At 43.9% G+C, this 14,545-nt stretch overlaps 1 protein-coding gene across 5 annotated transcripts; it reads left to right on the top strand.

The window, feature by feature from the left end:
• Positions 1-421: 421 nt before the first annotated feature.
• Positions 422-9,797, top strand: zbtb18 (zinc finger and BTB domain containing 18). 5 transcript variants are annotated; one of them, XM_036573852.1, is made up of 2 exons: positions 422-989; positions 5,063-9,797. In XM_036573852.1, exon 2 carries the CDS (start codon positions 5,077-5,079, stop codon positions 6,694-6,696), a length of 1,620 nt encoding a protein of 539 aa, XP_036429745.1. In that variant the 5' UTR covers positions 422-989; positions 5,063-5,076; the 3' UTR covers positions 6,697-9,797. The 5 variants fall into 5 exon arrangements, with proteins under 5 accessions (XP_036429745.1, XP_036429743.1, XP_036429744.1 ...); XM_036573850.1 differs by lacking the exon at positions 422-989 and adding an exon at positions 996-1,223; XM_036573851.1 differs by lacking the exon at positions 422-989 and adding an exon at positions 1,244-1,388.
• Positions 9,798-14,545: the final 4,748 nt, after the last annotated feature.

Consider the following 14,545-nt stretch of genomic DNA (forward strand, 5'->3'; position numbering starts at 1 on the left):
TCCACACTTATATGGAACATGTAATAATAACTCTAAACATTTATTAAAAATATGCAATTATTTAGTATAATTGTTGACACTGGTAAGGAAATAGTTACTTGAAAGTAACTGCATTACATTCAAAATTCAGAACAATAAAATAAAATAATAATTAAAAAATAAATTATATTAAATATTAATTAAAATAATACATAGAAAGAAAAAGACTAGCAAAACATTAATTTTCTATTTATTTATTTATTTTCGTGACGCCCACTTTCCATTCTAAGCAGCTTACATGATTTCACAATTCATAACGTAATTTTAGTTAATGCGTTCATTCATGAAGTAAATAACCGATTAAGCGCGTGCACCTACTTTCTTGGAGGACATGTCCTCTCATTTCACAGGCTGAGACGGTCCTGTCCAGCCTCTCCGCTGTTCCTGGGCTAATTTAGGCTTTCCCTCCCACATCCAGTCAGCTCTTCAGGATCAGTGTAAACTTGGCCGCTGCACCTGCTCTTGTTCTTGTTCTCGGCACTGCTTTGACTACAGTACCCAGGTATCTGTGCGCGGTCCCCCTCTCCGTGCTCTGCGCCAGTCTGTTCTAGGAACCAGTCCGCTCGGCCCTTTCTGTTTTTTTTCTGCTTTCTCACTGTTGCCTGGTGTCAACCTACGCCGAGCAGACTCATCCCTCCCTCTCTCCCCCTCAGCGGCTGCTTCCAATTTGCCTCCGCCGCCCTTAGCGCCTCTTCCATTGGCTTTCGCGCTGCCACTCAACCGCTTCCTCTTCGCTGGAGAGTTGAGTAGCAACAGCTCGGAAACATCTGGCTGCCGCCGCAGCTCTTCTCTCTCTCTCTCTCTCTCTCTCGCTCTCTCTCCGCCGCTGCGTCTCTCTGCCACGGCGGGCTGTTATGGAGAGCCGTTGAAAGTCAACGCAGTTTGTTTTTTTTTTTGTTTTCGAGAAGATTTGACCGAGGAAGCGGGGAAGGAGCTGGACCTCGTTGTCTGTAAGTGGGCTTTAATGCGAGGTGCTCTTTAAGGAGATGTTTAGGGGGCTGAGCTGAGCTGAGCTGGGGCTGAATCGGTGTGGTGGGAAAAGTAACGAGCCGTTTTGTTTTTGTTTTTTTTTCTTTTTAACGGCTGTTGACTTCACACGTACAACACTTGCTCGAGACCGACCGTTGCGTCGCGCGACTGACCGTTGAAACGGGGCCTGCTGCTACAGAAATGAAACCCTGCAGGTAGATCGGTGACTTTTTTTTGTTAGCCATTAGCTAGCTTTCCTCACTGCGCGGGGTCAGCAGCAGAAACAAACACAGACGCTCGGCACTGCTGTGCTGGGTAGTGTTGCTCCACACCGCTGAAGGCTGTGTAGGAGTGAAGAGCCCAGCCGCCGTTTCTCGCCTGTAAGTACCTAAGCGACTCTCGGGCTGCTCTGACCACACAGTTCTGAATTTTCGCCGCTTCAGGTCACTTAGCTGCTGCTGAACCGTGTCTGTTTAACTTCAGAGAGAACTAAAAGTAGCTAGGTTAACTTAGCACTGCTCGTAGCTTTGGCTTCGTGGGGCACAAGCGTGATGTGTACACAAGTTTCACTTGGGCAGGCTGTTGAAGTGTGAATGAAGCAGCTGTGGGGTGTTTCGTGGCTCTTGGGTTACACTTGCCAGCTGCATTGGGAAAAAATGCTCTTCATATTTTAATATCATTGACAATGTACTTTATTAGAGTAGGCTTTATTAGAGTAGGCTTTATTAGAGTAGGCTTTTTCAGCTCTGAAATTGGTGGGTTTGCGTCTAAAGTTGATATTTATACTCCTCATTTGTTTCCTCTAGACTGGACAGATGCTATAACTAGCTTCTGATTATTTTTAACTGCCAGCAAACGAGGTTAGTGTCAAAGAGTGTCAAAAAATGTGCGAAATGTGGACGCTCGCAGTCTAACACTACGCTAAAAGGTGTTTCTAAGAATTTGCAGCTGAGCTTTTTCTTCTAACTTTGCATAGTATGATAGTGGAGAAAGACCATTTTGCTTGTACGGTTAGATGAACGATAGAGTAGACACAGGTGAAACTAATGATAAAGAAATAACCAGGGCTAAGTCTTAAGTAGTCCCATTAAGGAACAAAGTGTTTTTTGTTTAAGCCCTACTCGTGATGTCTATAGGATTGTCCCCATTGTCCATTATTTTACTCGTCAGTGGTCCAAAGGGTTAGTAAAATGAATGACAGTAATGGTGCGGCCAGTGAACCATAAAGAAGTCGAAAACAATATCAGCTGCGTGGATCTGTCAGTTGCAAATGCGCTGTGCTGGCCTTTGTTTATGGTTACTGGAAGGAGAGCAGCAAGAGAGAAAGAGAGGAAAAAAAACTTGAGGGTATTTAAATTCTCTGTGCAGGAAACTAGGTTAGAAAAAAAGTGTCGGCTTTCACACAGACCTATTTTCTAAAGTTCTCCTTTGCTGGGAGATTACAAGTAAAGAAGGGGGGGGGGTGTTGGCCAGGTTTCTACAGAATCACCTCTCAACAGTTCCTTACTACCCCCCCTTTTTTTTTAAAGCGAGAGAAAGAGAAACAAAGTTGTATAAAGGAGAGGCTGGTGGCAAGAGTGTAGAGGAGTAGCATATGGCACTAAAAGGAGCACAGCTGGAGGTAGCATTTCCATCTGAACATGATGTCAGAGCAGCTGACAGGCTGCCATCCCCCAGTCTTTTCTTCTACCGCACAGACTGGGAGTTAGTGTGTGTGCGGATCTGTGTGCAGGAGGAGGCATCGCATTCCCCTCCAACATCTCCTCCACTTTGCATCTGTCCCTCGCAGTTTGATTTTTTTTTTTTCCTTCCTCCCTCTCGCTCTCTCTCTCTTGCTGTCTTGCTCTTCCTCCTACTACCCCTTCATTGATTCTGCGAAGGGAACTACAGCAGCAGGCGCTACCACAACAGTGGACTTAATCAAGTTGATGCGTACCGCAGGTACTGTACTCTTTGGGGGGATGTTCGGGCAACAGCCATGTGTTCTGAATAGGGAGCCTTTTAGACTTTCGTTAAGTCCTTTTTTCACTTTTGTGGCTGTTATTAGTCGGGAGGAGTGGAAGGTGAAGCCGGGGTAGCGTAACTGGGTTGAGGACGAGTGACACTTCTTGTTGTGAGTACGAGGTTACCAGGCGAGCTTTTCATTAAGCTGTTTGTTTGTTGGTTTTGGTTTCACTTGCTTTGCTGTGAATGGCGAACAGTAGCCAAGCTGTAACAGTTGTGCCATTGTTTGTGCTGCATTTCTGAGGAATTTAGTGGACAAAAAAACTTTTTAATATGTGTTTTATTGAATATTTTCCATTTGGTTAAATTCTCGCCTTCTGATATGCTGCGTAATAGTTTTGCTTTTCTGCTTTAAAATTATGAGTCTGGCAGTTTCTTGTAGCTGGAGAGATGTTCAATCCCTATAAATAAAAATATGTAATCACCTAAACCAACTGAGAAATACGCTAGTGCTCCGTTTCAAAATGCATTTTAGAAAGTAAAAAAAATAATTATCATTAGCTTGGATAAGTTGTGAAATGACTAAATTGTCCCTTGGTGAGTTTAACTCCTTTTTTTCTGTTGGTAGTGACTAATTTAGAACTTGCAGATTTGAGCTGCCTGAATTGGCTAGACAGCTGTAATCGCACTCCTCCTAGTCTTAATCTCTTTATCTGGGCAGCAGCTGCCATATGGCCTCAGTCAGCTGGATCAGATGTTCATAAGCCTCCTTCTCTGTCCCTCTCTGTCCTCCGAGCCTCCTAATTTGATCGCTGCTACCTTGCGAGCTGTCCTGCAATCTTTATTTTTAGCCATCTTAAGGATTAGGATTGATGTAGACTACAGGGCACTTAAAGTGATTGTATTGTAAATCTGCTGTGGGCTGCCTCTTTGGGGAGGATGTTCCATTTCTCGCAAGATTTGGGGAGGGGAGAGAAAAGAAGGAGGGGTTGGTTAGGGGTTGGCTAGGGGTTGGTTGTCCCACGTCTGCCCCCTCCCCGTAAGCCCCTCATTAACGAAGGTCTGAGCACTGTTTAAGGGGGGGTTTGGCTTGGTATCCCAATCAGATTTAAATGAAGATTCAAATGAGTTCATTTAAGTGCGCTGGTTGAACATGGTGCCCATGCATTTTTTGAGGCGGGAGCTCTCTCCGCGGGTAACAGGTGTGATTTAACATTTTTCTTTATATTCCTCTTTGAATTACTTTGTATTTTTAAGTAGTTGTTGCATCATTATGCTGATCTTTCGCGGGTTTTTGAGCTAAATTGTTTGGTTTGGTGGCTGGCTGTCTTCTGTTATTCTCAAAGTTGCGCTGATGTTCTGCTGCCTCGCTTGTCGTAACCTTAAAGATCACGGTACTTAGGATTCTTAGGAGTGCTGCTGCAGTGTGACTGTGCTGTTGAGCTGTTTGTGTACCTGTAAGCCTGTTACCTAAACGCACCGTCCTGGCCAAAGTGGGTTATTAAAAATAACTGCTCCAGGAGCACAAAGAGGGAAGGCAGCGAAGTGACTTGCGTGCAGGCATCTGTGGCATTGGGACTTCAGCTTTTATCAGCACGCCATCAAGCCCAGCACATCAGCATAGATCTCGAATGAATTTTATTCTTCATTTTATTTTGTTTTATTTGTTGTGACAATTATTCAACTTAAACCATTTAAAGTTTTACTTGAAGGTAAAAAAAAAAAACAGAACTCTTAACTAATGAAACTAAATATGAAGCACACACAGCTGGATACACTTAGCAGACAGAGGATTTCAAAGAAAAATGGGGATAGCAGATATTGTGACTTTATTTGTTTGAACTCGAATCTTTGTAATCCTTTTATGTCGGCTCTGTGGTGAACATTTTTCTAGTGTTCCCACAGGGATGGAGGGAGGGAGGGGAGGGAGAGAGAATTAGTGTGTGAGAGCCAGCGAGTGTGTGTCTGTGTGCATTGGGGGAGAGAGCGAGCAAGCGGGAGAGAGAGAGAGCAGGACTGAGCGGGTGGGAAAAGAGAAGTTCCATACAGGGCTGCAAACAAAACAATTGTTGTTCTGCCGGGCCTCTCTAACATCTGCGGTCTGTTGCAGGTTATGAAGACAGCATGGAGTTTCCAGACCACAGCAGACATTTGCTACAGTGTCTGAGCGAGCAGAGGCATCAGGGATTCCTTTGTGACTCCACTGTTCTGGTTGGCGATGCCCAGTTCCGAGCCCATCGCGCGGTGCTGGCTTCATGCAGCATGTACTTCCATCTCTTTTACAAGGACCAGCTGGACAAAAGGGACATTGTTCATCTGAACAGTGACATTGTCACTGCCCCGGCCTTCGCTCTTCTGCTCGAGTTCATGTACGAGGGGAAGCTCCAGTTCAAATCTCTGCCCGTGGAGGACGTGCTGGCCGCCGCCAGCTACCTCCATATGTACGACATCGTCAAGGTGTGCAAGAAGAAGCTGAAGCAGAAGGCCACGGCCGAGGCTGACAGCACCAAGCGAGAGGAGGATGCGTCCAGCTGCTCGGACAAGGTGGAGAGCTTTTCGGAGGGCGGCAGCACTGGCCGGCCGGCCACCGCCGACCTGCTGCACAGTGACGACGAGGAGCTGGAGGGCAAGAGGGACTGCTTGCAAGAGCCGGGCAGCATGTGGATGCGCCTGGCGTCTGAGCGCACCGCATCTCCGGCCACCAGCCCCAGAGAGGCGGAGCCGCGTGGGCCCGATGCCGGCAAGTCCCCTGCCGGTAGCCCCAGCAGCTCCACGGGCTCGCTGTCCCGCCGCTCTGTGCCTTCCCGCAGGGTGTCAGCTGATGCTGACTGCGTGCTGGACCTGTCGGTGAAGTCAGGCCTGAGCGGCCCCACTGGGGATGCCGTGGCCGGCGGGAACCCTTACTTCTGCGGCCCGGTGACCCCAGACAGCCTGCAGAGTGCTCTGGTGCAAGTGAAGGTGGAGAAGGACGTAGGCTCAGACGATGACGAGCTGGCGAGCGGCGACTACGAGATGGAGCACAGCGGCCTGAAGGAGCCAGCCAGCACCAACGGCACCCATGGTGTTCACACAGTCCAGCAGCGGCGGCTGGGGCTGGAGGCGCACCTCTCGGCCCTTCGCGAAGCCTCTCTGGCCGGCGAGCTGGAGCGGGACAGCAAGGCGGCTGAGGACGAGAGCGAGGCGTTGGGCAGCGAGGGCGATCGTGGGCAGGAGGCGGCGAGCGTGGAGAGCTCACTGCTGCCCTACGTGTCCAGCATGTTGGGCGCACCACACGCGCAGATCTTCATGTGTCCCTTATGCAACAAGGTCTTCCCCAGCCCGCACATCCTGCAGATCCACCTCAGCACGCACTTCCGCGAGCAGGAGGGCGTGCGCTCCAAGCCGGCGGGCGACGTCAACGTGCCCACCTGCAGCATCTGCGGCAAGACCTTCTCCTGCATGTACACGCTGAAGCGGCATGAGCGGACCCACTCGGGCGAGAAGCCCTACACGTGCACCACGTGCGGTAAGAGCTTCCAGTACTCGCACAACCTGAGCCGGCATGCCGTGGTGCACACGCGTGAGAAGCCGCACGCCTGCAAGTGGTGCGAGCGGCGCTTCACGCAGTCAGGGGACCTGTACCGGCACATCCGAAAGTTCCACTGCGAACTGGTCAACTCTCTGTCTGTCAAGAGTGAGACGCTCAACCTGCCCACTGTCAGAGACTGGGCGCTGGAGGATAGTTCTCAAGAACTGTGGAAATGAAAGCTAAAATCACAACCCTTTTCAAACTGCTTTTTAAGTTAAGAAAGAGAGGGAGAGAGAAAGAGAAAGAGAGCGACATTGTAGGGCAGAGAGGTAAGGAAAGAGGTGGATAGGGAGATGGTGGGAAAGGTCTGCATCAGTCATGTTTCTTCTATGTACATTGCTTATCTTGTTAAATTGCACTTTACTAGCACATGAAAAAAATGTTACTACTGATTTTTATTTTCTGGTTTATTTAGTTGTGGGTTTTTTTCATTTTTTTTTTCTTTCCGTTTTTTTATAAAACATGGGTGCTGGCTATGGCTGTCGCCTCTGACACGAAATGTGTGAATCTGGATTTGACAGTGTATATACATACACTTCTATACACTCCTGGATTTCATTGAACATCCATGCCATAAAAAAAAACATATGAAGATTTCAGGTAATACACTGAGGAAGTTCAAAACTGATACACTAAACGGGTACTACGATCCTATATTTACCTGTACACATAAGGCTCATTTATGAGCATGTGTATATATCGTGCACTACTATACCTTTATTTTGCAAATATCATACCTGGTGTGTGAGTGTGGCCGCACGCAGACACGGCGTGTTAACAAGTTAGTCCTTTGAATCCTGCGAGGATGTTTGCTCAAAAAGCTCCAAGCTTGTGTTATTTAGGCTCTTGTACATTTATTTTTTGACTTGTGATAGGAAACTTGACTGATAGAAGACAAAAACGGCACTCATGCAATGTACAGCCTCCTTTTTCATATCAATTGACACATTTTTGTATCATTTGATGATAGAACTGATGATTCTTTCATCTTAAATTTAGTTGCAGACCCTCAACACTTGTTTTCTACTGAGATTGGGTTTACGTTTGCTGCATTTCTAGAGATTTCTGTAGTTTTTCTTTGTGTTGGTTTTTCGAAATGGGATCTGTTTTTTGCATGACGTCCAACATGTATATTTAAGAAGATGTGAATTGCTGTATTACTGTACACTGTAATTGACCGATTCATTACAGTCAGGGCACCTGTCTGTTTAAAAAAATATATATATACTTTAATATTACAGCTGTAGAAATTGCATGAATTTTATTTAACTTACTCTTATTTTTGTTGTTGTTTTGCATTGGAGAGTGTATTTTTTAATTAACTCATTTGATTCCTCAGTAGTTTTTTTTTGTTTTTTCTCCTCTCGCTAGAGAGTCCACAGTGACTCCTATTAAGACGTTCTGCTGGGCTGTGAAGATGGTGTAAATGCACTGATGTTAGGTTGCAGTGTGTCTGTGCCCAAGGGATCTAGCTGCAGGCTCGTAGTAAAACGCAGGAGTTCGATATGGGGCAGGGTGTCAGCAGAGGCTTTAACCTCTCTGAACATCTTTCCAAAGCTAGTGTGGTTCCTGCTTAGCACCTCCTCACACGCTGCTGGTCTCCAACTGCTGTCTCAGTATCCTGTTTACTCGCATCTAGCATTTGAAAAGTGTCAGCTTTTTTTGTTTGTAATTTATTTATTTAACTGCTCAATTGGCACTTGCTTCGAATTCTGTGGCCATGAAGATTCAGTTTGCTGTGATAATGTGTCGGCTCCTGTAAAGATGGGCTCATCAGATCTTCTGTGTGTGGCAGAAGCTGAAGAGTCGGTAAACAGCATAAAGCTCCAATCTGTGTGTGTGTGTGTGTGTGTGTATGAGTGCGTGAGTGTGTGTGTGTGTGTTTGTGTGTGTGTGTGTGTGTGAATATGTTTTTGTACTCAAAGCATAATCCTTCCTCTTTGACAGGAGAAAATGTTTGGCATGCGTGGTTGCACCTTTAAAAGCTTAACAAAATTAGATTAATGCTGAAAAGATGCCTTTATAATTTTAACTCTTAATTAATTGACATTATTACATTAATACAAGATCTATAAATTCTAGATTATTGAAAAATAAAATGGTTACAGTGCTGTAGAAAGACTTTTTTTGTTCCAACGTTGTGTATGTGATTTGAAAAAACATATTTCATTTAATTCTTTTAAAATCTTTTTGTTTTGTATAAATTAACATCCAGTTTTCATATTTTTTTTAACGAATGTGAAGAAGTTGAGAAGAAAAAGCTCACCTAGTCATTTTTTGTCAGATTATTTAGAAAAAGGCAAAAACAGAAAAAAAAAAAACAAACACAAATGAAAACCTAAATTTGGAAAAGCGCTGTTGTCATGGAGCTGAGCGCAGTGCTGAAGCGCTGGGCCTGCTGCAGAGTGAGGAGGCATCGGAGCTCCAAACTGACGGTGGGCAGGAGGGTGGTGGGGAGGGGAGGAGAAAGGAGGAGGGAGGGCTCGCGTGCCTCTCTGGCCCTCAGGGGCTTGAGCTTCCCCAGCATAGATTTGGTTGGTGCAACAGCTAGTGAAAAGGGTTGAGCTTTCCAACAGCGCGCGCTCCTCATGGCGTTTTTGCACGGTGGTACTTTTACCTTTTGCACTCTAAAATGTGAAAGAAAAAAATATCAACTGTGGGGTTTTGTTTTTCTGAGACATTTTTTCTTTCTTTTTTTGTTTGTTGTTTTTTTTTTCGTTGTTGTTTTATTTGCTGGCTTCTACTATTGTACTTGACCGCCTTAAACTACTGTTAACAGCCTATTGATGCTCAGAGGGGGAGAACTGGAACTGGCGAGTTTACTGGATGTATTTTATTTCACTTCTGTTCAATAGCAATGAAGCTGTGAAATGGCGTATGAAGCATGTCCATAAAATAGACAAACCTTTAGTTTACTTGAAACTTGGAAACGCCCAGCGTGAAGAAGAACAACGACAAAATTTAGTGCGTAGGAGACGGGAGAGAATAGAACGAACGATATCTATCTGTCGAGAGAAAAAAAAAAAGAAAAAAAGGACAATCGCTTTTTGAAAAAGAAGCAGATTGACTTCACATGTATTTGCTTCCCTTTTGAGATTTTTTGGTATGTTGACATTGTTCTTTTTATGGATTTAGGCATTTAGCTTTGACAATCATAGTATGTTTCATTTTCTCAAGGGAAGTAAATTATGAGGCTGTTTAGTTTTGTACTTTTTGGTGTGCTGTTGGTGAAATTTTTAAATTGTGTGCAAACTGCAATAAATTATAAGTACCTTCATTCCTGAGAAGTGCCATTTTTCTCTCTCTCTCTTTCCCTCTCTCTCTTTCTCTCTCGATGCTGATGAACTTTGGAACTGCTGGAGATAGTCACGATTTATAGGCTGTCGAGGCAGAGTGTTGTTTTTTTATTTTTTTTTTTTGCCTTCAGTTGAATAATCTTATTTACTGTAGATGTTGCGTGGGTGGGAACATGTTTTCCAGTGCGTGAGGTCTGCGGATTGGGTACTGTCCGGATGTGTGCGAGTGTGTGTGCGTGAGTGCGTGTGTGTGCATGGCCTGTGTGTATTTGCTGCTTTAATATCAGGCTGGTGTTTCAGCAAAGCCGTGGGTTGGACCTGGGAAAATGTTCAGCAGCTTGACGAAGACTAACCCCTCCCCCTACCCCCTCATAGATGCATACACACATACATACGCGCTCAGAGTGTGCTGCCAAAGCTCCTGAAGTACAGTTTTCCTGCAAAACAAATCAGGTTTATCTATTGTCTGGCTGCTCGGCAAACCTGGCCTTGCAGATGCTCGAAAGACTGACCACTTTTTAAGTCAGCGAGCGTTACTCAACAGGCCTCGGCCACAGATGGCCCTGTGCTGTAAGCCCACCCCCCCACGCACCCAGACGCCCCACCACCTCCTTCCAATCAGATGAATATTATCCTCAGTTTTTTAAACACTGTGCCTTCAGTTCCCCTCCCGGCAGAGTTTGTTTGTGCTGCCACTATTACTTCACATCATTCCCTTAATTACGCTTTCAGACAATGCAGCATTGAAACATGCATGTTATTCTAAGACAATAATAAGTTTAAGAAGTGGCTTTGTTTACTTTTTAGATCAGCTTTTTATTGAATGTGATGACGCTCTAATAAAATGGGCATTTTGCAGGAAATAAAAAACACAGGTTGACCAAGAGGGCCATCATTTAGTCCTCATTTTCCCCCATTTACTTCCAGTTGTTTTCCATAAATGCAGTCGCTAAGAACTGATTGTATGACCTTACATTTTCCCATCCAGTGCTGCACAGGTTTCATCTACTGCTGCTTAACGTAAGTAAAAAATATTCATTTCTGCCTAGTTTTCAAACTCAAAATGATCCATGCCCTCAAAATAATGTGCATTTTCAGAGAACATCTGAAAATTGCCAAAAAATAAATAAATAAACACCATGTCCTGGTAATTTGGTAAGCTCATCAAAAAACTTTGAATTTAAATGTTTGATTGCAAATCCTTAACATCTGGTAAGAGGAGACAGTTTACATTCAGTTGGGACATCTTGTCTCTTTCTCTCTCACACTCTCGCTCTGTCTTTCTCTCGCTCTCTCTCTCTCTTGCGCGCTATGAATTTAGGTCATTAATTTGTATCTGTCCTTTGTTTACTCAAGGAGCGGGGACAAAAGGGCAGCTGCAGAAACATTTGGCTGTGCCGAAGGGTAGTGGGCTCAACATGTTAAGTGTGGGACCAGCTTGGGCCTGGAGTTCGCGGGAGTTGCGTGCCAGGCTGCTGCACATGGCCACGGCAGGCCCAGCCGTTACACCGAGGTATGACTGACTCTGCTGACACAAATAAACGAAGAACGCTGTAGCTCTTTCTTTCCTTCTTTCTTTCGCTTATCTGCTTAGAAGTTCTACGGCATTTATAGAGATGTGAAGAGGGTAAATAAAGATGTATGTGTGGTGGCTTTAGTGTTTGAGAGTTGATGACACTATATTATAACATGTTATAATGAAACGTGAAAGAGTTAGTGCAGTGAAGTGAGTTGCAAGGAGAAAGGCCAGCGGTTAAAGCTGAAAAGAATTCGAAGGGACTGAAAGGATTGTTAAGTCCAGAGCGAAAGAAAGAAAGAGAGAGAGAATGAAAAAAAAAGTACAAGGGCAGATAAAAAGGTAGGGAAGACGTACTCTTTTCTTTGGAGAGTCTGTTGGGTTTAAAAGGCAGCCATTGTGGAGCGCCCAGCGCGCACAGCCAGAAGGCAAAGCAACAAGCGGCCTGCCGCGGCCTCCCAGACAATGCAGTGGTGCTGCTGGCTGGGGAGGGGGCGAGACGGGCGCATGGGAGGGGATTTTTTTTTTTTCTTTTTTCAAATGAGGAGGGGCACACCATCCAGCTTGCATCCTCTAACAAAAGAAGATGCAATCTCCAACTCGAATGTCTGTGTGTGGTGGTGGTGGGGGGTGTCTGAGAGAGGCACAGGCCAAGGTCCCCCCCTCCATTTCTGTCTCGCGCAGAAGTGCTCAGAAAGTGTGTGGAACTCTCACAGGCTGAGATAAAACGCTACTGCTTTTGAGTGAGATCAATAAAGTTAAATACTCAAGCAAAATCATTTCACAAACAACACTATGTATTAATATTATTACGTACTACTGATGTTAATGAATCAGTACTCAGGATGTGTGCTTTACTATGGAGCGCTGCTGGTGACACCCATATAAATAAAAATAATGACTGGCCACGGCGTATTAAAACGTGGGAACGAGATCCTAATGTGTGGCCGTGACTTAGTAAGGCATAGGAACGAGATTGTGCCTTATTAAGCTGTGGTCAAGGCTTGGTTATCTCGTTCCCATGCCTTACTAAGTCGTGGCCACACATTAGGATCTCGTTCCCATGCGTTACTTTGCAAACTTTTGGTGGTGTTTTGATAACACTTTAGTGTTCTTAAGACTGCATGTCTCCTATTTAAGCTCCTCATGAGAACTGACATAAACTATGTAAACACTATGAAGGCTGAATGCAGTAGGCATCATCTGTCATAAAGGCTACTTTTGTCACTTTTTTAATGTCAAATTTATATAACACTCATATCAGGTGACTTTTTTTCTTGAGTGAAATGACGAGAAAACGTTATGACCGCTGACTTACTCAGTGTATGTCAGTCACATAATGCTGTAATAATGCAATATGATGCTATATAACGGTACATCATCAGCATTGTGTGTGTATGAGCTACAGAGTCAGTTGTCATTGCCATGTCATTTCTTTCAAGAAAGCGTCATGACACAACTAGAAGATATCAGTGTTTCCTGACACAGACGTTATGGAAACTTGACATAAAACTGGCAGATGTAACCTTCATGGTAAGTGATGCCTACAGGAATAAATGAATGTTTCTCCCAGTTGTTATGAAGGACATAGCGTCAAAAGTGATGCATTGAATGTACTTTCAATTCAAATGTGCATCATTAATAAAAATGTTACATTACCCCAGCAATAGCCAAAAGTATCTACACTGAAAAACAGCAGTGTGTTGACGTAATATAAATTATTCAGATGGAAATTATGTGTACAACTGAAGTAACTTCAATACAAAGTCAGGACTGCAAATATCAGAGACTATCCTTCATTTATTTAAATTCCAATCAAAAATTCTATTAAGTATGTTAGTCATTTTTCAGAAGAAGACAGTAAAAAATAGGGGTTAAAAGATGCAGAAAACAGGATTCCTAACAACCACGCAAGACCTGGTAAACCTCCAAAGCTGTCACCATCAGATAAACTTTCATCTTTGAAAGAGAGGAGAAAATCAAGCTGCTTCATATCTGAAAAAATCCACAGATGTTTCTGTCCATCCTTCCACTGAGAGAAGACAACACTGTGGGTCTGAAAGGGTGTGCAGCTGTCAAGAATCCCTCAGAGGATAAATAAACAAAAAAAAGCAAGTCAAACAAAGAAGCTGCTGGGACTTGGGGTGGAAAATTCACCCCCGAGTCCAGACCTCAACGTCACTGAATGTGTTTGGGATTATGTGGACCATTAGAGGCAGAAATCGCAACCAACTTCTAAGACTGAACTTTGAAGCTGTGGAAAAATATCCCTGCAGCTTTCTTTGAAAAACTAAAAGCAAGTCTAGTAAAGGCAAAGAGTGACATTGTTGATATTATATTTAGTTGTTGAGGCTTCTGTGTAAATTTGTATTATAAATGTTTTCTGATTTTTTTTCCCGAAGCTGAAAAATGATTAATTCCATTATGATGTTTTAATGTGAAATAAATGAAGGGTGATCTGAGTTTTGCGTGTGTGTCTGTATGTGTGAAGAGCATTAGGATGACTAAAGCCTCTGTATTCTGTTCTTTTCAGTGAGTATAATTAGTTTAAATTCACAATTCACTGTAGCACATGCTCAGTAGGCCTCTCTGTGCACCAGCTGTTGGTTGCGTTTCTGTCTGTTGCAGATAAGTGGGCATCAGGGCGTGGGATGTTGATATGGGGGGGAGGTATGGAGGGGGGATCTTGGCAGGATGCAGACAGTGACGAGTCAGCACTTTTCCCTGCTCTGATGACCTTAACGGGTTCAGGCTGGGACGACTTATGTATGTCTGATACCTGTTAAGGGAGATTGAAGACACACTGAAAAAGGAAAATGAGGTACACTGAATTTGCTTGATTCAAATGTGCACATCATTTACACATGAATAAAATATATCATACGAACACAATTATTGCCAAAAGTCAGTAAACCGAAGACAAAACTATGTTCCTGTCATATTGTATACCCTTGCAGTCAGAACAAACCTTATATCTCCATTTTTGTTGATTTTCATTTTTGACGTTATTTAAAAACACCAGCTGCTCTTTACATTGTTTTAAAATGTCATGGTGAATGGACCAATAGAAATGCTCCAAAACTGCTGGGAATAAAAACTCTTTACACTGACTCACATAAAAAGTTCAGAATGTTTTTCATTCTCCTGTAAAGTTTTGGAGATACACGTTTTTTTTCTGATGGAATATATATAGTCATACACAAAAGTTTGGGC

Source organism: Colossoma macropomum, unplaced genomic scaffold (assembly GCF_904425465.1).
Source record: "Colossoma macropomum unplaced genomic scaffold, Colossoma_macropomum, whole genome shotgun sequence".
Lineage (NCBI taxonomy): Eukaryota > Metazoa > Chordata > Actinopteri > Characiformes > Serrasalmidae > Colossoma > Colossoma macropomum.